Here is a 20,866-nt window from a genome sequence, read left to right on the forward strand (position 1 = left end):
ATTGTACTTGTATCTTTTGGCTATTTGACAGGCACAAAGCAAAAAGCAACAGCCCCGAGGGCGCTACACAAAACTCGAGGCAGGCGCTAAAAGAATGACATTCTATAGATTTCGTTGATTGTCGAGTGGATTAGATAAGTTCTTATGGCATTAGCAGCAAGAAGTGTTGCCAAAGTATTTACAAAAAATAAAAAAAAGGGAAAGGCAGCCAACTGGCGCTTGTTATTGTCACTCGATAAGTTTATATATATATTTATATATATTGTTTTGTACGTGTTTGTACCTGTGGCCGTAGTAAACTAGTTCTGACTTTTCAAATAGTTTAAATAAATACAAACATATTTTTTTGCTATGTGTGGTAGTTAATAGGGCTGCAGCTCTAGGGTGTTTAAAAGTGCAAGCAATAATAATTAAATAATATAAACAAATGTTGTTGCTAGCCAAATAGTTTATTATGCCATTTTAAATTAAAATAATATAAATGTAATAATATATTAATATTCATTCTTTTTATATAATATAAGAACTGGCTAAATTTAATTTATATTCTCGTTCACATTAAAAACCTTTTTCAACAAGTTTGCTACCTAAGTCTTTTTAAAATAAAAAATACAAGTTCTTAACACTTTGGATATATATATAGCTGTTAATAGCTATCCAGCGCATATATAATAAAACCTAGTTTGCTGCCTAAGTCTTTTAGCGTTCTTAAAACCAAGTTTGTGGCCTAAGTCTTTTGCAATTTAAATTTATTTTGCGTTACACTTAGCTACAGCAGCCCTGGTAATTATATTTGTTGGGCTTGGTCAGCATTTGTCAGTCATAAAACAAAAGTCTACTATTAGCCATGGCCATGGCGTGGTCAACTCTCGGTCAACAGCTGTCCCGCGAGCTGGACCAACCCAACCCATACCCATGTGCCATACACTGCATTTACATACAGTTATGCATAAACTTATGTGCACACACGTGTGTGTATATAGAGAGATAAAAAAGGAAAGTGGTTTAGCAGCAGCGACTCCTTAGCCCAGCATGTGTATAAAAAATCCGCAAAAACTTTTCCAACTTGCATAAATCATGGCCAAGTGTGAATTAATTTTAATTTTATTTATATCTCTTTTTTTTTTTTTTTGTAGTGATGTGAATCACTTGAAATTCGTGCATAATTGATCAAACAGGAGCTAGGGTTTTCATATTTCAAGCTGGGCGTAATTCCCTGACAGACTCATGCCAGCGATAAGATCAGTCAGCTGTTAATGCATCCGTTTCCGCAAGCGTCTGAGCTAAGCGCTGCCAGCTGATCTACTTAAGAGGTGCTAATGTGCCAAGCTTGAGCAAATGAAACTGCTGGGGGCAGGCTGCATCATCAGCTAATACTAAACAAATTACAACAGCGACATAGCTGCTCACTCACTCCCCTCTCTCTTCCCCTCTAGCCCGTCAAGAATGTTGCAGCAGTGTCTGTGACTAGACTTTAATTCTAACTAAATAACTGCTCAAAGAGCAAGCGGACGCGCTCAGTGTCGCTCTCTTAAGCTTGACTTAGGGGCAGACGGCTCTTCACAACCTGTTTTTTTTTTGTTTTTTTTTTTAAAGCCCACTTTAAAAAATACTTTTGCTTTTCATTGCCTTCAAGACGACAACGACGATTTTGCTTTGCTGTGTGATTAATATGCGCTTTTCGAAAATGAAACAAACAAGTCAACCAAATTAAACAAATTCAACTGTAGCATCAAGTCTCGACCCTAACGCGGGGACCTAGGTCAACCGAAATATGCATTAGCGTCAATCTGCACTAAAATCACATTTAAATATATTAGTTAAGGTGGTTTATTTTTATGGTTAAATTAGCAGATTATAAGCCAGTTATAACTGACTTTTAATGATTCATAACCACAGTTATGGTGCGGCTTAAGACAACAAAACTATTGCTTAACTAAGAAATTATGTTTTTAAATAACAGCAAAATTTTTGCACAAAATATATTTGAGGAAAATGCATTTTTGAAATAAATAAAAATAAAATAATAAATAATTAAGTCGTTTCTCTTTAAAGTTAGAATATTTAACATATTTAATAAGTTTTCAAATAAAGAAACTAAACTAAACTTTATTTATGCTATTTGCACACACAACTGAAAAAAATATATAATATTAAATAAAAAAAAATAAATTTATTGAAATAAATTTTATCGTTAAAGCAAGAATAAAAAGAGAGTTTTATTATTATTACCAATTTTAAATATTGAACAGTGCAATAATGTTTTAATAATTTTTTACAAACTAATAATAAACAAGCTTTTACTTTCTTTCTATAGTATAATATCAAATTTCTTCTATTTAACAGCTCAATATATTCCCAACTCGTACAATGAAACTCTCACTTAAATAAAATGTAATAAAAATGAAATTAAAGCATTTTTTTTGGTGTCTAGCTAAAAATAAATAAATAAAATAATAATTAGAGAGAGAGCATATAAATCAATTAGATGAATATAAATCTTAAGAACATCTAGTACAGACAGAAAAAAAACAGCGAGAGAAAGAGGAAGCAAAGTTAACAGTTACGACTCAGTAGAAAGAAAACAGATGTATAACTATAACCAGGATATATAATAATTTATGTACAGATATATAATAGACAATAAACAAAGACAGAGAAATAACAAAAAATAAAAAAATATATACGAATATGGAATTACACACACCACACACACACACCACAGGAGCAAAACTGCTCACAATCTAATATGAGAAGAGACATCAAAGAAAGACGAGAAGATTAATAAATAAATGATAGATTGAATGTATATAGTAAGATATAATATAAGAATATACACAATAAGATTAATAGAATATAATATATTAATATAGAATGGGACTATAAGAGTAGACATATATATATATAAAACCAAATAAAGTATATATATATATATATATATAAAGGACGCACGCCCTAAGAAACGGCTCCGATCATACGAATTGATACAGAGATTAAAGTAAAACACGAAGATAAGAATATATTATAGACAATAGAGACCGAGGAGAGAGAAAAAAAATATATAAACAAAGAGAACAACAAGAAAAACAGACAACAAGAGAGGAAAGCAAAATAATCACAAGAACAGATGAGCAATATATAATACACCGCAGCCTAGCAACATTAATATACAACAACACAATATATGCAAACAATAAATAATAAATACTAAAATAAATACGAACGCGATAAATAATAGAAGAAGAGTAATAGAGATAGAAAGGATTGCATCAGAACATAAAATATAGAAAGATGTGACAATAAGAATAAGAGAAAAGAAGAATAAGGAGAAGAGAAATAAAGAGAGAGAGAAGAGAGAGGGCAAAAAATAATATATATAATTATATTTAAATTGTATAGAGACTTATAGAATTAAAATCAATATAAAAGCGAAGATATACACGGACGCGCGAGAATATATTTGACCAAGATAATAACACAAACTCAAACTATAATATAATGTTGCACAAAGTGACGGACAGACACAGTACAGGATGAAGCCTAGATACTTAATAATGAAAATAGCGATAGGAATATAACACAAGAGCTTTCAAAAAAAAAAAATAAAAACAATAACAATAACAAAAACATTCTTTACGTAAGCGCAACACGACGATTCTTGGGCTATGGCATTGACGAACTTCTCGCTGCCATTTGGCGCACTAGCTCAGCCCTGGGGCGTTACCTTAGCTCCACTGCATCCCATACATCAGCTGGCGAGCAATACAAATAATTTGCTATACTCGCCGGCAGATCATCAGCAGCAGCAGCAGCAGCCGCCGTCACAGCAACAGCCCAACGCTGCAGCCAACGACTTCTATAAGAATAATCCCTATGGACCGCCTGCGCTGCATCAGCAGCCAGAGCAGCCGAGTCAGCCAGGCGCTACTTATGGCTACAACAACAGACGCAAGCAGGGCAGCGCCTATTTACCGCCCACAGGCGGCGGCGTAGTGCGCAACTCCGTCTATCACATACAGCAGCAACAGCAAGAGCACAACGTTGCCTTTCAAAGCTCCAGCTCCAGCTCCAGCAGCAGTGCCAGCGCTACTCGTGGCCCCGCCGAGGGCTCCTACACTCGTTACCCAGCACAGGCGCCGGCGCCAGCGCTGAAGCAACAGAAGCAATACTATAATGCCCATGGCAGTGCCACTGCCACCTTCAGCAAGAACAGCGGCAGCTTTAGCATCACAAGCTTTGGTAGCAGAGCTCAGCAGCAGCAGCCGCCGCCGCCACCACAGCCGCCGCAGCAGCAGCAAGCGCCGCCACCGCCACCACAGCGTGGCCGACAAACGCCAGCAAGCTCCAATGCTGGCAAAACGGAAATGCCCGCCTCCACATACGGCGTGGCAGCAGCGCCGGATAATTATCCAGAGCGTGCGCCTGGATTTACGCGCGTGCAGGCAGGCCAGGGCTCCCGCACTCAGGTGCATGCTGTGCTCGACTATGATGTGGAGGAGGATGAGGAGGAGGAGGAGCAGCATGATAGCGATAACGATGGCGAGTACTACGATGCTGAGGGGCACGACAAAGGTGAGTCAAACGCTATAAAAAGCGCACACTGTGCAAAAGCGACAAGTTTATAAAACCAAAAAGATTATTGATAAAAAATAAAGCAAAAATTTTTTAGACTTAAATAAATGCAGCGTATGTATAGTTGAAATAAATATTTCTAAGCAGCTATAAATATATACAAATAAATAAATAGTTGCAGCAAATATAGGCGATTGACTAGCAACAAACTGTTGCTAAGCCAAATAAATAAAATAAAAAAAACAATGCAAGCTATTTGAATAAAAGATGTTAAACAATATTTTCTAATAAAATAAAGACAAAAATATGTTGAAAGCAATTTGTAATTTAATAAGTAATACTAAGTATACTTATTATTTAGGTACTATACAAAATTATGTAGTACTTTAAATATTAGATTTCTTTATAAAAAGAGAACTCAAAAATATTTTCGAAATTGAATTAGAAATAATTTAATAAATTAGGTACAAGCCTGTACCATTGATATCCTTTAAAAATGTTGTATAAAAAATGTTTTAGTTTGGCCTTTAAAAAATGTTTTTAGCTATATATTACTAGTTATATATTTTAGATAAATAGTAATACAGTTGCTTAATCTTAGAAAAGCATTAAACTTTTCTCTCAGTGCACATCATTAAGAGCGCTCCATTAGCGTTAGTTTTTGCTTTGTTTCCGAGAGCAAACTAGAACTTTGCTCAGGTTTGCAAATCTGTGTTTATAATATTATAAATCATATAGATTTATGCAGCTGAGCAACAAAAATCAACTAAATATTGTCTACATACGTCAACTAAATGTTTTGTTCATACGTCAGCGCCATAAAACCAAACACAACGGGCAATGAATTAAATTTTAAATTAACTGTGTGCACAGCTAATTCCTTAATTAGACATTATGAGTTATGAGAGATAAAGTCAGGAAGACAATGGAGAAGTGCAGCAGCTGATTAAAGAATTTATGAAACGAGTAAACTTTATAAAACTAAAAGTTGTCAAATTCTTTGGCACAGTGCTCTAAACAAAAATAGCAGCTAGACAAGTTGCTAATTTAAAAGCTTTAGTTGCTGTTGCTGTTGTTTATTTAATGCTTCCCGCTCGAAAGTGAAATATGTTAATTGTTTAACTTTTTTAATGTTATTTGTATTTGATAGTCATTTGTTGTTGTTGTGTGTGCTTTCAATTGAGAGCAACTTTATGTTGCGAGTCAAGGTCAAAGGTCTACAAACCGCTTGACAAGGTCGCACATTAATGCTTAGTGTTTGATTTTTTATATAGTTTACACGATTTAACTGTTGAAGTGCCTATGGCCTATAGCAGCAATAGTGACAAATTCATTTGTTGCGATGAGCAACAGAGTTTTTGATATTTCACTTTTGTTGTGTTGTGTTGGCGCCACTTAAAAAAAACTTGGCTCAAATTGTAGCAACCTGCTAGGCCAAGTGCTTAAGACGCATCAAGAGTGTGGGGAGGGGAGGAGGCAACATATTATGCAAGAAGTCGGAGTCTTCAACGGGCCTCTCGACTTGTGTTAAATGACGCCAAAGACGTGCACACTGAGAGCAACACGCAAACGAATTTATCTTACATACATAAGTACATATATATATATACATATATATGTGTATATATAGCGCAGACATACGCGCATTATTCAAGATTTTTTTTGTTATTTTGGTTTTCACCTTTGTGCAGCAGCAAGCAGACAAACAACAAAAAACAAAGCAGCAAAAAAACATGAAAACAAGTTCAGCTTGTAACGGTAACTGTAACTGTAACGAGTAATTAGGAGACAGCAGACTAAGCTTAAACTAAAGTTCTTTAAGCCCAAAACATTGTAAAAAAGTAAAGACTTGTTTGTCTTGCAGTAAAAGCGAAAGGCTCTCAAGTCAGGCTTAAAGTTAAAAGGGAAAGTCATTTAAGCCAAGCTGCATTATAAATGCCAGACGCACACTGCTTGCATTTAATTTATATATATTTATTTAGCATTGCAATTTAATTTATATATTTTTATTTTATAACAAGTGCATTTTAATTTGTATGCAGCCATTGCAATTTATTTACAACTTGGTTTTTACTGTCCTTGCAGCCAATTGTATGACTCATATATAACTTACTTTATTTATAGCTAAAAATCCAAGTCAAATGCCCACGGTGACGCCAATACAGGGACCAATTTTTTTGAAGAACGGCAGCGTGCCGGTTGTTCCATTGTTCTCCTATCCCAAAGCAAGCAATGGCTCATTTTTTGCAGTTCCGGGTAAGCCACTTAACCCTCCCCCCACCCACCCTGCCCCTTCACCACTGTGAACGCAGTTGGTTTTCCCCCCACCACCCATTAAGCATATTAAATACTAAGTAAGTGTATCGATCGAGTTTGCTCATTTGCGGAAATAACTTTGACGTCTCATCGCTCATCGCTCACTCACTGCTCTCTCTCGTTTTGCGTACCTCCCACTGTCGGTCTCTGTTGTTGTTTGTATATATATTTTTTTTTTATATTTCGGCGTGCGCGAAGGTCGTGCGAGTTCGTTTCGTTAAGAGGTGTGATGATGATCATGCCAAGCTGACCAGCTGAGACTTAGACTTGTGTCTGTCTGGCTGTCTGTCTGTCTGTCTGTGCGTCTGTTTCGCTGCAGGGTTGCAGCGGGAGAAGAGTTTTGTTTTGTTGGCTGGGCGTTAATATTAAATAAAATTTTTATTGTCTTTACTTGACTCAGAGTTTCACACCCTGGCTATAAACTGTTATGTTCATCCAATTTCAATGCTAATACCCATTAACTCCCCCTTCTCACTCTCACTGTCTGTCTCTTTCACTCTCTTGTGCGTTTAAACATATCTAGATCTGGTGGACGGCTTTATCGGTGGCACTTGGTCTGGACGTGCGCGGCGATGTTATAAAGGGCGTGCCTTGCATTAAGCGTTACCATCAGCTCTTCTGTCCCACAGCCGGCAACAGTTATCCCATGTAAGTTGCTCGAATACTCTATAAAACTATTGATATGCCTATGAATTAAATAATACTAGCCAAAAGCTTTTAAAGAATTAACATTTTGCGCGGCTTTGTGTTAATCGTTAATGTTAGCTTTGTATTTTAAAGAATATTTAATATATACGCTGCCTAGTGAATATTTGAATAACATTTCTTGAATATGAGTTTCCAACTTACGATTTAATAAAATAATTAATGTTAAAAAATTGTAACATGTTGAAGCTTGTAAAATTTTAAACTTTGAATGCCAAAAATGAGCGATAAAATTCTTTTCTTAAGTTTCAAAAATAAAGAACTAATGTGGAATTATTGATAGGCCGCTTTTATTAATTGTAGTGTTTAATAATAGCATTAAATATACATTCTATATTCTTATAGTTTTGTTAAATAGCTGCTGCTCAATTTTATATTAATCAAGCTTTTATTTCTTCTTTTAGCGACAAAATCGAGCGTTTCATAGATGACAACAAGGCGTTAATGCGACGCATGTATGGCGACTTTGAGATGAACATGGATGGAGGCGGTGGACAGGCCAAGGTGCGCAAGAGAAGATTCATAGATGAGCCGGATATGTTTATACCGCCAGGCGCCTATGCGGCCACAGCAGGCGAAGCTGGCGATAGTTACTTTGGTGAGCTGCGTAGGAAACGCCAAGCGGCTGGTGGTGCAAGTAATCGCAATCGAGGAGGTGGCGCCGCAGGCGGAGGAGGAGGATCTGTCAATGGTGCTGGAGGCAGCAATAGTAATAGAGCCAATGCATTGCCGGGTAATGCAAATGGCAATTCCGGCACTGGACGTCTCGATGCCTGTGAATCGAAAATAGAAATTGTTACGCCCTATTGGGCATCGAATTCGGCGGGCAAAATACGCGCCATTGTCAATACGCAACACTTTGAGCAGGCCATACACCAGGAGGTGTGCAGGTGAGTTAACTGCATACTTACTCACCACACTGCATAACTCACCACGCATCTATTTCTTATAGCAACACACAGACTTCGCGCTGTGAGGGCGAATGCGGCTGCGAACAGAAATATAAATGGCATCGATTGCTCGCCTATGATCCGGATAATGATTGCAAGGGCATCTTTATGGATTGGTTCCTGTTTCCTTCATGCTGTGTCTGTAGATGTAATCCCTAAGCCAAGAGTTTTCAGTTGGAGCGAGGCGTAGCAGCTGAAATGCTTGTCTATGCATTGGACATTGTATGGCACGGCTATCTTTAGGCAACACACACCACACACATACATTATACATATGCATACACCTTCCATATAGATAGTTAGGCCTTAACTCTTATATGAGAGCCATATACCACACTCACACATTAAATATTCAAACTTCATTTGTTGTATTTGTAATTGTAATTGTAAAACGTTTCAAAGTGAATAAAGCTTATAAAATTATGCAAATCGAAAGAAGTCGCTTTAACAAATGCTTAACAAATCATCAATTTATTAATAATTTGCAATAAAAATTATTTTAGTTATTGCAGCAGATTTTTGTAGTAATGTTTTTAATAATTATATTAAATATTTTATATATGGCTACACAGTTGCAATGTAATTTATTAATGCTAATAATAATATATTCTTTATGGTTAGTTCACAAATATATTTAACTTGATTAACATAATTTTGATTGCTTATGCTTTAATAGAGTAAATGAGTCACACCTTATTAGTTTATTACTTTATTATACTGACAGCCGATTATGTGGTATTAATTATATATATTATTCATTTTTTTTAATTATTTTAAATAGCTCAGTTAACAACTGCATTGCCGACTTTTAGGCTTGCAGCGCAAATGCAAAAACAACTTGCTTACAGCTGTCAGCTTTTGTCAGACACCACAGCAAGTTAGCAGCAACTCCGAGTTCAAGTTTGTTTAGACGCAACAACATTTCCTAACAGACAATTGAATTGTTGTCATTATTGAATTCAAATTAGTGCGTACTTAATTAAATTAATTATAATTCCAGTCACGTTGCGTTACGATTTACATTTATATTTAAACTTATAACGTATTTCTCTTTAATATAGCTGTACTATATAGAGCTAAATGTGAGCTCAAAAAATATTTTAACAATAATGACATTTTAAAAGAATGAGAAGCAGCACATATTTTTATCTGCTGACCCAGTTGACTTTCATTTCAAAGCTAGTCAATTTCAATTTTCCGCCCAAACAGTTTTATGCGTTGTGAAAACTGATGAAAATTCTTGTGTCCAGGGGTTAGAGCAAACGTTTTTATAGACACGAACATTGCATATGGAAAATTAAAAGATTTTTCTGTTTTTTTTTTGGTTATATAAAGCGTTTAGTTGGCCGCAATCATAAACAATAATATGCTATTCATACGCAAGTCAAAACTGGCCTATTATACATGCAAGCAAACCGTAGCTCTGACTCGCTTGTAGGTCATAAAAACCCTTGGAAGTGCATTAAGAATCCAGAACACGTATTCAATCACAGCAATGGCCACACATAACTGCGCTATATCAAAAATTTCGGGCTAGAAATCGTGCGTGGTATACAAATCGTTTTCATTTCGAGCAAAGGCAACCACAACAACAACAATGTTGGCCCAAGAACAACAGGAGCAGGCCAGCAGCAACAACCTATAAACTTGAACATTTGGTTGCCCAGTTAGTTAGTCAACTGTAGATACACACACACACACACATACACAAACATATACGCCATTTAATTGACGCCCGGCAATGTCAACAACTTGCAGCCATGACGACGACAGCCACAATAAGAACGAGGGTGATACTAGTCGTGCCCAGCAGCAACAACAAGTTAGAATGCTCTGCATGAAGCGTAGGGTATGCTGGACTACAGCAGATGCCAACAGCAATGCTTAACATATTTAAAAAGACTTAATAACTGAGCGGATGCGAAAAAACTTTAGAATGTACATAAGAGTAAATAAAATGTTTAAGTAAAAAAAATATTTATAGAAATTTAAGCTAATGACCAAAATTGCATTTTAATATATTTATAAAAAATATGCCATAATTTTAAAACTTTGTGCTTATATTAAAATAAGTAACTTATTATTCTTTAACTCAGTTGCTCTTGGCTTTTTATATAAAATTCATATAATTTTTATATATTTTTTGTATTAATCAACAAAAGCAAATACAGCATAAGTTTATTTAAAATATTTTATTTAAAAACTAAACATATTATATTAATTAACTACAACATAAGTCAATTTAAAATATTAAATATGCTTTATAATAATTTATATTGTATTAGTGTATTAAAAAGCAAACAATTTAAGCTACGATAAATAAAAAAAACAACATGCATATATAAAATATTTAATATATATTTAAATTTAAATAAAATTCGTTTAATTTATTGCATAGACAAAATTATGGACACTGCTTTGTTTAAGCTTCAAAAAGCGACAAAATAGTTTCAAGGAGCAAAATTAACTTAACAATGTGTACAGCTTCAAGGCAACTTTGTTTTCTTTTTTGTTTTGAGTGCTGCACATAAAAACGAAAACAATTGCAGGGTATGTCAAACAATAATAAAACAAGCTGCACAAGCTTAACCATGAACATTTTTGCTTAGCGAAAACACTTTGCCAGATTCGCTGGCGCAGAATTGTGGGCAAAGGATGTGAAACTGACGCCCACAGCATACACAAGCGCCAGGATGCGAGAATGCGTAATTCTACAAATATGCGTATGTATTTGTGTGTGATGATATGACGACTATTGTTGTGCTGCTGCCGCTGCGCGCGCACACTTGTCCTTTGAGCTTGAAATCGAGGCATGGACGACTGTGCAGAGCGTCCCAGGCGTACAATTCATATTGTCGCAGCGCATATGTAGGACGTCATATGCGCAGGACCTAAGGCAGGGTAGGGTGTACGGTTACTGTCATCAGGGCCACTAAAGAAGAAAAAAGGAAAAAAAATCTCAGCCTGCTGCGGCGGACTTTGGCTATAAATACAAATGTCTGCACGCAGCTTTGCTTAAATCTCAATTGTTATCCTAGCGCTGCGCAACGTGAGCGCTGAAAAAAACAGCAACAAAAAATTATAAAAAGTGCCAAAGGCTTACAAACAACATAAACAAATTGGTTAGTGTGCTAATCTTGCAAATATATTGTTTTTGTGTTTATATAAAAATTTGTTTTAACAGAGCATGAATCCGTTGACATATAAGCCATGGGGCATGTTGCTGCTGCTGCTGCTGCTACTGTTGGAGCCGCTGCAGCCTTGCGAGAGTCGATATTTGCCCACAAGGTCGCATGGCGATGAATTGGATAAGTTGCGTGAAATGATGCTGCAGGTATGTTGGCAACCCCCCTCCCCCACCCCTCAACCAGACTATACGTCGTATATAATTAAGCATGCAATACACTTGTATTGGCAGCCCAAAAGGAGCAGCTCTGACCAAAGCGTAGTATTAAGTTGCAATTATGTCGCCAATTATTGAGGTTTTATTTTCAGACGCCTGTTTTTTTTTTTTCAACTCGGTTACGTCATTGCCAGCCAGCAACCATCAATGGCAGCTCCAATTGGCTATAGGGTTACCAAGCCAAACGCATCTCCAAACTGACCACAGACTCTCTTGGAGCTCTGAGCTCTGAGCTTTGGTTGCGTCTGCAACTGTTTCACAAATATTTTACATATTTCGCAAGAGCATTTTGTGTTTTTTTTTTTTGTTTTTTGTAGTTGCCCGGCTACAATCGCCAACCTGCTGAGCTGCCAGCTCTCATCTTTGGCTGCAACCTGCACAATATCTGTTATTTTTAGCTTGTTGTTGTTGTTGCTGCTGCTGCGGTTTCTTCATTATTATTATTTCCTGTTCTTTTTCGCAACCGTCGCGAAAAAATGCTGCTTAACCGGGGCAATCCCCCTCTCCATGTTTGAGCCAAACTCTTGGCCATTAAATGCTTGTTGGATGTGCAGTCGCGTTTCGTTTTTGGATTTGCTGCTGCAGCTGCACAACTGCAATTGCCACTTGCTACTTGCAACTGCGCTAACTAAAGTATCTATATATGTAGCACAAGTACAAATCGGCGCTGCCGCTTTGACTGCCGCCGCTGCTGCGTCTCTGAGTCATGTCAGGGCCCTTGCGAATCGATAAGTTGCTGACGTGCGACGCCAGCAGCAGCAGCAGCAGCAGCAGCCAAAAACAGACAGCACTTGGCCAAATGTAACTAAAGCACATCTTTGCTATATCTCTTCTATTTTTTTTTTTTTTTGTATCTCGCGCGGGGGTAAAAACTCAACTCAAATGTCAAATCTTCCACGATGACGTCGCACGTCGGCCTCTCTGACGAAGGTTGACTTTGACTTGGCCAACGCTCGTCACGTTGAAAAATAATAATAATAATAAGAAAATACTTACGTTTTATCCACTTGACAGCCCCAGTCCCTGTCCCAGTCCCACTCCCAATGCATTGAACCTGTATGCGGGGCATGAGTTGCGGCTTATTGTTAATTAGCTTGACAAACTTCAGCTCAAAAGACAAGCAACAACAACAAATGAACAAAACAATTCAAAGAAAATGCGAAAAAAAACAATTTTCTATCTTTGAACAGTTGGGCTGCCTGTCACTGCTCTGTGGCTAAGTTTGCCGTGTGTTAGATAAAAGTTGAAGATATATAAAGTTAACGCTGAGTGCTGCGACATTAGCCACAGTTTAGGGTTCGTTAACTTTGCGAGTTAACAATTCAAAGAGTAATGCTTTTAATTAAAAATCAAATTAAATTGAATAGCAGTTTTATAAGTTAATGTAATGTATTTATTTCATTATTAAAATTGTTTTTTTGAATTAAGTGCAAGCGCTAAGAAGTTCTCAAATCATGTTTAGCTTTCATCATAAAATATTGTGAAAATTAAACAATTATTGAAAATGAGTATTATTGTTATTATTTTATTACAATTGAAGCGTTGTAATATTTTTTTAAACTTTTGTGACAAAATTTGAGCTACATTTTTAAATAAAAAATAAATACTATATAATTACATACTAAACGTCATTTAATTTTGCAATGCACTTTTTAATTTTATTATAATAATTGATAAATTAAATACTTCAATGAGTAGCGCAAATTATTTGCTGTTAGTTCAATAAATTTAATATAAATGTAACCGCAAATAAATTTCATTCACTAACGATTTTAATATCTTCAATTTTTCGTAATAAAACCTTAATTTAAATTGGTTATTTTTTGCTTGCAATTAATTGAAAACAACTTTTTGATGTTAGACATTACATCGCTGCAAAATATGTTAAATGGTAAAGCTATTAATATTTTTTATGAGTAGCATCTTGAGTTGTTTATAAACATGAGGCGGCTTTAACTGAAGCCAAATTGTTAATAATTAACTCTGATCTCAATAAGCGCTTGCATCGCTTGAGATCATTAATAAACAAAAGAAAAACAATCAAAGCTAAATGCATAGGCTGCAAACAGAGAAACTGTGTTATGCTATTATTATTATTATATCGAAAATATTTAAGGTCAGCTATGCGTAATAATAATAGCAGCGAATTGTGCCACAATGAGTTGGTTGAAAATTCAATTTATTATAGCTTCATGGTTAATTTAAAAAACAACCAAAAACCTTTGAATTTATTTTTGGCAATTTAAAGTCTGACCTTAGCATTAGTTTGTTTATGAAAAATTGCTGGGTAACCCTCGCAAGTATTAAACAATAATAAAAACCAGCTGAAGAAGAAGAAGAAGAAGAAGCAGCAGCAAGGAAAACAGTGCCAAAGACCCTTACCCAATCACATAACTTTGCACTTAACGGCAACACTCAAATTAAACTGTCTAAATGCAATGATGATGGGACTGCAAAGTGGGCAAAGAGGGGGTGGCTGCGGTGCAGTGGTGGTGTGTGGGGTTGGTTTCAGACAGATGCTATGCGATAACAGCAGCAACAGTTGCTTCCTTATAATTGCAACTTAACGTACGAAAATTGTTTCTGCTTTTTCGGGTTGCAACAATTGCAGCAGACAGTTTATTAATAAACCAAACAAGCGAGCGAGCGAGAGAGAGAGAGAGAGAGAGAGAGAGAGAGGGAGAGCGAAAACAATCTTTTAAATTAGCAATAATATAATTACTTTGGCGCGAAATTGTTTTTTTTTTATTTTTTGCGTTCACACATCGTACGCCAAAACAAAAGACTTGGCAAACACAGCTTAAGGGGAGGTAAGGGTTTGCGGGGGGTACAGCGAAAAGAGGTTGCTGATAATTACACGACAATACCCCCCATTAACACATTTTTCAGTCATCAACGCTCACAGCAGCAGCCGAAGCTCCGCAGAGCCTCAGAGCAGACGTTACAGATAAAGTTCATTCGATTTAATGATACGCCGAAAAAAAGGCATAAAACACAAAAAAAAAAATGTTATTAAAAATCTGTGAGCGAAACTTCCCACGTCGCATGCGGGTGAGCGGTATTTCAACAGTTTTTTTTTTATTTTTTTTTTTTGAAATAAGCAACAAGCTCACAAGACCCGTTGCGCTTTAACAACAATAGTTAGTAATAATAGTTGTAATAGTTAATCATAACAACAGCTCTAATTTTTATGTGTTTGGTTTGCAGATTTTGGAATTGAGCAATGAGGATTCCCAACAGCAGCAGCAGCAGCAACACCAGCAACAACAATTGCTGCGTCTGCACAATGAGGCCAACAACAACAACAACAATCAGCAGCAGCAGCAATTGACCGCCCAGCGTGGCAGCAGCTCCAATGCGGCCTGGCTACAAAAATTGGGCGCGTTGGGTGCACTAGACACGGAGGGCGTGAACTTGGGCAATGCCTATGCACGCTACTAGAAAAAGAAAAACGCAAAAAGAAAAACCAAACCAAACCAAACGTGACGACCCTCGAAGCCAAATGAAAAATTCAAGCAGCAGCTGTGAAAAATCAGTTACAATTTAATTTCACTTTATAAAATAATAATTTGCTATAAGAGCAACGCATAGAAAGGCCCAATTGGCAGCTTATAAGTTTAGTTTGAAGCAAATTCTTGCATGAGAAGCGCATAGAGAGGCCAACAGCATAATTGTAGCTTGCATGTGAGCGCCCCATTGGCAGCTTCTAAGTTTAAGTTCAAGCAAACTATATTAAAAATAATGTACCTGAGCTGAACTTATTTAATTAGCTAAGTTTTAATATAAAAAAAACTATAAATCAAAACTAAAATTTTATGCTTTTTTCAAGGATTTTTCACAACTGCACTGCAAAAAAAAAAGTAACAAACTAACATTACTCAAAGGTTTTAAACAAAGCAAACTGAAACTCGCAAGAACTAACAAGTTCCTATATAAGAACAATAATTTTTAACTTTTACAGTTATGACAAAAATCTAAAAAAAAAATATGTTATATATGTATTTGTACTCTATAAGCATATATGCTAACTTTTTGTATAGTCTAGTTGTTTTTTGAACTTTTGTGTGGCTGTTGCTTCCTCATTTGCTTGGCCTAAAAAAAAAAAAAAAGAAGTCAATTGTAAATATGTAATCCCCGTCCCTGAAAAAGCATAAAGCGCTGCAGTTTTAATGGCCCCCAAGGCTGCTGAAATAAATATAAATTACGACTATATTTACTACTAGCAGAAAATATATAAAAAAACAAGTAAAAAGGCAAGCAAAACAAACAAGCAGCAGCAGCAGCAACTACCACAAATTAAAATATGCTGAGACTTCCACAGACATTTGGCTTGTAATTTGTTGTTGCTGCTGCTGCTGTAGGGTTTACTACAAATGTTGCTGCTGCTGCTGCTCTTGGGCTCTTTGGCTCTGGCCTCTAAAGCCAAGCGGCGGGCACAAGTTACAAGTTCAGCATTGTCTTGTTTATAATTTTATGGCGCTATCTACTTAAGCCCAAAATTAACTTATATAGTATATGTATATACTCGTTCAAAAACAAAGCCCCACTGTTTATTATGTACTCGTATACATATATATATATGCTACTACTATATACAAAGAGATGTACATTTAATTGTTGTTAAATTACGTTTACATTATTACTTATGATCGAAAACAATAATAAAAAATAAATACATGAAATCATTTTCAATGCAATTGCTGCTTTTTTAATTAGATCTTTAACTGCTGATCGCATCGCTGTTGCATCTGCAAGGGGCAGGCAACAGTTTATGCAACACGTGTGTAGGCACAAGTGCAATAACTTTTAACAATAACTTAAGTACAGCCAACTGCGTAAGCCGCCACATTTTGTAATGCCAACTTATGTGTAAAACTCTCTAATTGGGAAATCGGATTGATAATAAGCCAAACAGCTTGGGCTTTCAATTAGAGCCAGCTAACATAGATGGAAACTTTTCTGGAATAGACATAAGTTTGAATTTTTCAAGGTCTTATTTAATTAACAAAATACTTGTATTTATTATTTTACATTTTTGTATTCATTACATATTTTTAGCTATTTTGTAAATAAGTTTAATACTATTAGCAGAATTGCTAAATTTAATTGCTATTAAATAAATTGTATAATAATTGTAAGTGCATGAATTAATTTTTTAATATATTTAGTTGACTAATTTATTTATATTAATATTTATATTTTTTGAAAGCTTTAAATCAAAGTAAATATTGAACTTATATTAAATTAAATTCATTTATAATTGTTGTAGGCAAATAATTGTAAAACTAATTTATTTATGCATTTTTAGCCTTCATTTTAATTATTTATTCAATTATTTTTAATGTTTGAAATTCATTATTTATTCTATTCACTTTTTTATGAACATTATATTATTAATAATTAAATTTATATAAAATTATTATCATATTTTAATACGTCAATGTGCTTAATTAATATTTAAACTAAAGTTGTTAATGATTAAATAAATTGAAACTTAATTATTTCAAATGATTTATGCAAAAAAGCTCATACCAATTTATTCATATTCACACACAATTAAAAATTTAACTGCTTAACGTATTTATTTATTTATTTATATATTATGTTACCTTCTCCACAAATATTTGTGGCACATTTCTCATGCGTTTCAGCTCAATTTACTTTCTCGTCGAGCCACAACCAACATCAAGTGCAACTCTTGACAAATTAAAACCCAGCCAAGTGGTCATTGCCAACGCACCCACCTGATCTTCGAGTCAGTTCACATATTGAGCCGAGCCCATCAGCGATATCAGCTCCGCCAGCTGTCAGCTCGACCTTTACAAGTGTGTGTGTGTGTGTGTGTGTGTGTGTGTGTGTGTGTGCGTGTGTGTGTGAGTACTTAAGCGATTCAACTGCAAAGTTCCGTTTGGCTGTCTGTCTTTCTTTCTTACTCTCGCTTTTACTCTTTTGATTTTTTGTAAACGCATTTTAATTGTTTTTTATGTAAATACAAAAATAATTTAAATGATTTTTTTTTACTTATCTGCGCATATTGCATAAAGCTAAAAGATACTTAATAACAATAATTAGTATACAAGCATGGCAAGGTGTTGATGGTAATGAACGCTGCTGTGCACATGTGTGTGTGTGTGTGTGTGTGTGTGGGCTATGGTGAAAGCAGCAAGATAAATAGTTTTGCAATTTGGTGTAGCTCAGAATTGCTTGAACTTGACATAAGCGCGATGAATAATGAAAGATGAAATTATGAAAATTAAACAGCATCATATATCATATAGCATATGATAAATTAGATTCTCTTTTTTAAAGAGCGGGAGTAATAGTTTTGAGTATAAATTAACAATTTTGAGCCGCGTAATTGTTAAAATGTTGTTTGTAGTAAATATTTTAAATTGTTAAAGCTTACGTGACTGACAAACATTAAAGTCTACATAAAACATAATCAAATTTAAAAACATAAACCTAATTTTTAAATACATACATTTAAATTTAACTTTAAATATTTTTTGCAATCAATTTATTTTATTGTCGACTGTTTATAGTTGATATTAAATTAATTAATAAATAAATAAATACAAAGACTTTAGACAAACAAAATAAAAATAACTCCCATTAAATTAAAGTAAATATAATTATTATTTATTATAAATAAATTCTTTAAATAAAATAAAATTGAGATGTAATTGTAGCATCATATTTTTAATTTAACTTACTTATTCTAAATGGTGATACGTATTAAAAAATTAGCAAGCATAACATTCTACATTTTAAATATTATACAGACTTATTATTTTATTTTATTCTGTTTTTTTTTTTTTATTGAAAAAGTTATTGATAGTAAACAAATTTACAATTTTAGCGCTCTTTGAATTCTCAGCATTTAAAAAAAAACTTATTAACAATATTCCTAACACTTTTCTCACTTTAATCTGCATTCCCCCATTCAACACTTGAGAATTTCGCAAACTCCACTGCGAAAAATAAGATTCCCCTAATTCTCATTTAAACGCTGCGCATTTTATTTCACTATTAATATCATTTTACACTTTTCGCAAGCGTCTTTAATGAATAAAAAAAAAAAGAAGAGCGAAGAATTTGTAAAGACTTGTATTTCAATTATTTATGAATTGACAGATTGCAGCATCGCGTTTTGTATTTTGCTGCCTGCACCTGTTGCCAACGACTTGTATTACAACAGTTTTTATTTTAGGTGCCACTCTGCTCCAGCAGCAATCATAATTTATCCTACTTGAGGCTACACCACAGATGATGATGATGAGTCTTAGTAAATGAAAGATGAGCAGTGGAAATTAAGGAAATGCGATGCGCGCGTCTCGTATAAACAACAGACGGGCAGACAGACGGACTGGCAACAACTATTACAACAAGTAGTCAACATGGCAAAGAGCATAATAAAAAGCAACTAAACAAAATACAGGCCAAGCAACAAAACACTTGCCATTTGGCTAACGGCACTATAAATGATGCCATGGAGTAAAAGTGACAGTTGCTGCTGCAAGTATCGTCCTCGCCTATGCAGATTATGCCATTCCATCAAATTCCGGCAGCAAATCAAGTATTGAAGCCAGGAGTGGCCTCAATATCTGCAGCTCAGGATCGTTCGGTTCGGTTTGGTTTGGTTCATTGCCATTTATCGATTATGCGCATATCAATTTTGCATTTTGGCAACACCTTGGGGCCTGAAACTGAAAGGTAAATCCCGATTGCCGCATCGTGACTTGAGCAATGGAAAATGTCTTTGAAATTGTAAAATAAACAAACGCTATGCGCTAATCATATTTGTTTTTCTCTTTGGGGAAATACAAATAATGTCATTGCCGTGCAAAAATACAAAAAAAAGCAAAAATTAAATTAAACAAACAACAAAAGAAGTAAAATAAAATTTCATAGGTAACTATTGCATTATGTCCAAAAATGGAAATGAAGATGCAGATGGCTTTGGATATCCCAACAAGACCGTGAAGCTCATTATTATGTACAACAAAAACAACAACAACAACAATAACTTTAAAATAAACGTAACGAAAGACAAAACCTCAAGCTCAGCTCAGCTCAGCTCAGTCCAGTTCCAGAGTCAGAGCCAGACCACAGTTAGCTTTGCTCTCTCCCCGCTCTCTGCACATTCATTGAAATCGAAAGTGAATCGTGCCACACGATCCGCAGCACTGAGGGAACAATGATGATGTGATCCTCCCGACCAAATGACCAAAATAATAATGAAATAACAACAAAAGTGCAAAAATGCTGTAACTGAAAGTAAAAGTTGAAATACTCTAAATAAATAAAAGTTTTCATTTTATACTCTTTTTTTTATTAGCGGCAATTAAATAAATTAAATAAAATTAATTGCAACTAAAATAAATAAATAATAAGCGCAATGCAAATATAAGGCACACTGCTTTGTGTTCAATTTACTTGTAATTTTTTAATATAAACAAATAAATATGCATAAGTGTTGTAAAAAATGTTCAACAATTTGTATGCTCAATTATTTTTTATATTTAAGCGCATGTTAAAATAGTTTTAAAAATTATAGCTGAAATTAAAATTATTTTTAACATCAATATTAAATAAATTAAAGCTGCCAATAGTTATAAATGAGCATACAAAATTTACCAAACATAAATTTTAAAATGTTATTTATTTTTTATATATAGCTGCATCAATCTTTCTTTCAATTAAATTTTGTTATGAAAATATTCATTTTGCATTTTTTTATTTTGTTTTATATTTATAATTTTTACATGCCTTTAATTTTAAATTAATATATTTAAAAGAGCAATTCATTAGAATTATGCTTTGACATTTTCATGTATCTTTTAACATTAAAACAGTTGACATATTTAAATAACCTAACTGCATCAATCTTTCTTTAAATAATTTTTTTTTATGAATAATA

General features: G+C 34.6%; 2 protein-coding genes across 2 annotated transcripts; both read left to right on the top strand.

Annotated features, from left to right (window-relative positions):
• The first annotated feature begins 3,597 nt into the window (after positions 1-3,597).
• LOC108594530 (spz3) lies at positions 3,598-8,730 on the top strand. The gene is made up of 5 exons (XM_033293052.1): positions 3,598-4,572; positions 6,697-6,826; positions 7,411-7,536; positions 7,998-8,483; positions 8,546-8,730. Exons 1-5 carry the CDS (start codon positions 3,666-3,668, stop codon positions 8,700-8,702), a joined length of 1,806 nt encoding a protein of 601 aa, XP_033148943.1. The 5' UTR covers positions 3,598-3,665; the 3' UTR covers positions 8,703-8,730.
• Positions 8,731-11,556: 2,826 nt separating this feature from the next.
• On the top strand, positions 11,557-15,729 carry LOC108600039 (KIN17-like protein). The gene is made up of 3 exons (XM_017987175.2): positions 11,557-11,665; positions 11,728-11,877; positions 15,154-15,729. Exons 2-3 carry the CDS (start codon positions 11,731-11,733, stop codon positions 15,385-15,387), a joined length of 381 nt encoding a protein of 126 aa, XP_017842664.2. The 5' UTR covers positions 11,557-11,665; positions 11,728-11,730; the 3' UTR covers positions 15,388-15,729.
• The last annotated feature ends 5,137 nt before the right edge of the window (positions 15,730-20,866 follow it).

This window comes from Drosophila busckii, chromosome 2L (genome assembly GCF_011750605.1).
Source record: "Drosophila busckii strain San Diego stock center, stock number 13000-0081.31 chromosome 2L, ASM1175060v1, whole genome shotgun sequence".
Lineage (NCBI taxonomy): Eukaryota > Metazoa > Arthropoda > Insecta > Diptera > Drosophilidae > Drosophila > Drosophila busckii.

Excerpts from the sequence above, each read along its gene's own strand:
- LOC108594530 (XM_033293052.1), top strand. The coding sequence starts at position 3,666 with ATGGCATTGACGAACTTCTCGCTGCCATTTGGCGCACTAGCTCAGCCC. Across the intron at positions 4,573-6,696 it reads TGCTGAGGGGCACGACAAAG|CTAAAAATCCAAGTCAAATG; the intron begins GTGAGTCAAACG and ends CTTTATTTATAG. Across the intron at positions 7,537-7,997 it reads GCCGGCAACAGTTATCCCAT|CGACAAAATCGAGCGTTTCA; the intron begins GTAAGTTGCTCG and ends TTCTTCTTTTAG.
- LOC108600039 (XM_017987175.2), top strand. The coding sequence starts at position 11,731 with ATGAATCCGTTGACATATAAGCCATGGGGCATGTTGCTGCTGCTGCTG. Across the intron at positions 11,878-15,153 it reads TGCGTGAAATGATGCTGCAG|ATTTTGGAATTGAGCAATGA; the intron begins GTATGTTGGCAA and ends TTTGGTTTGCAG.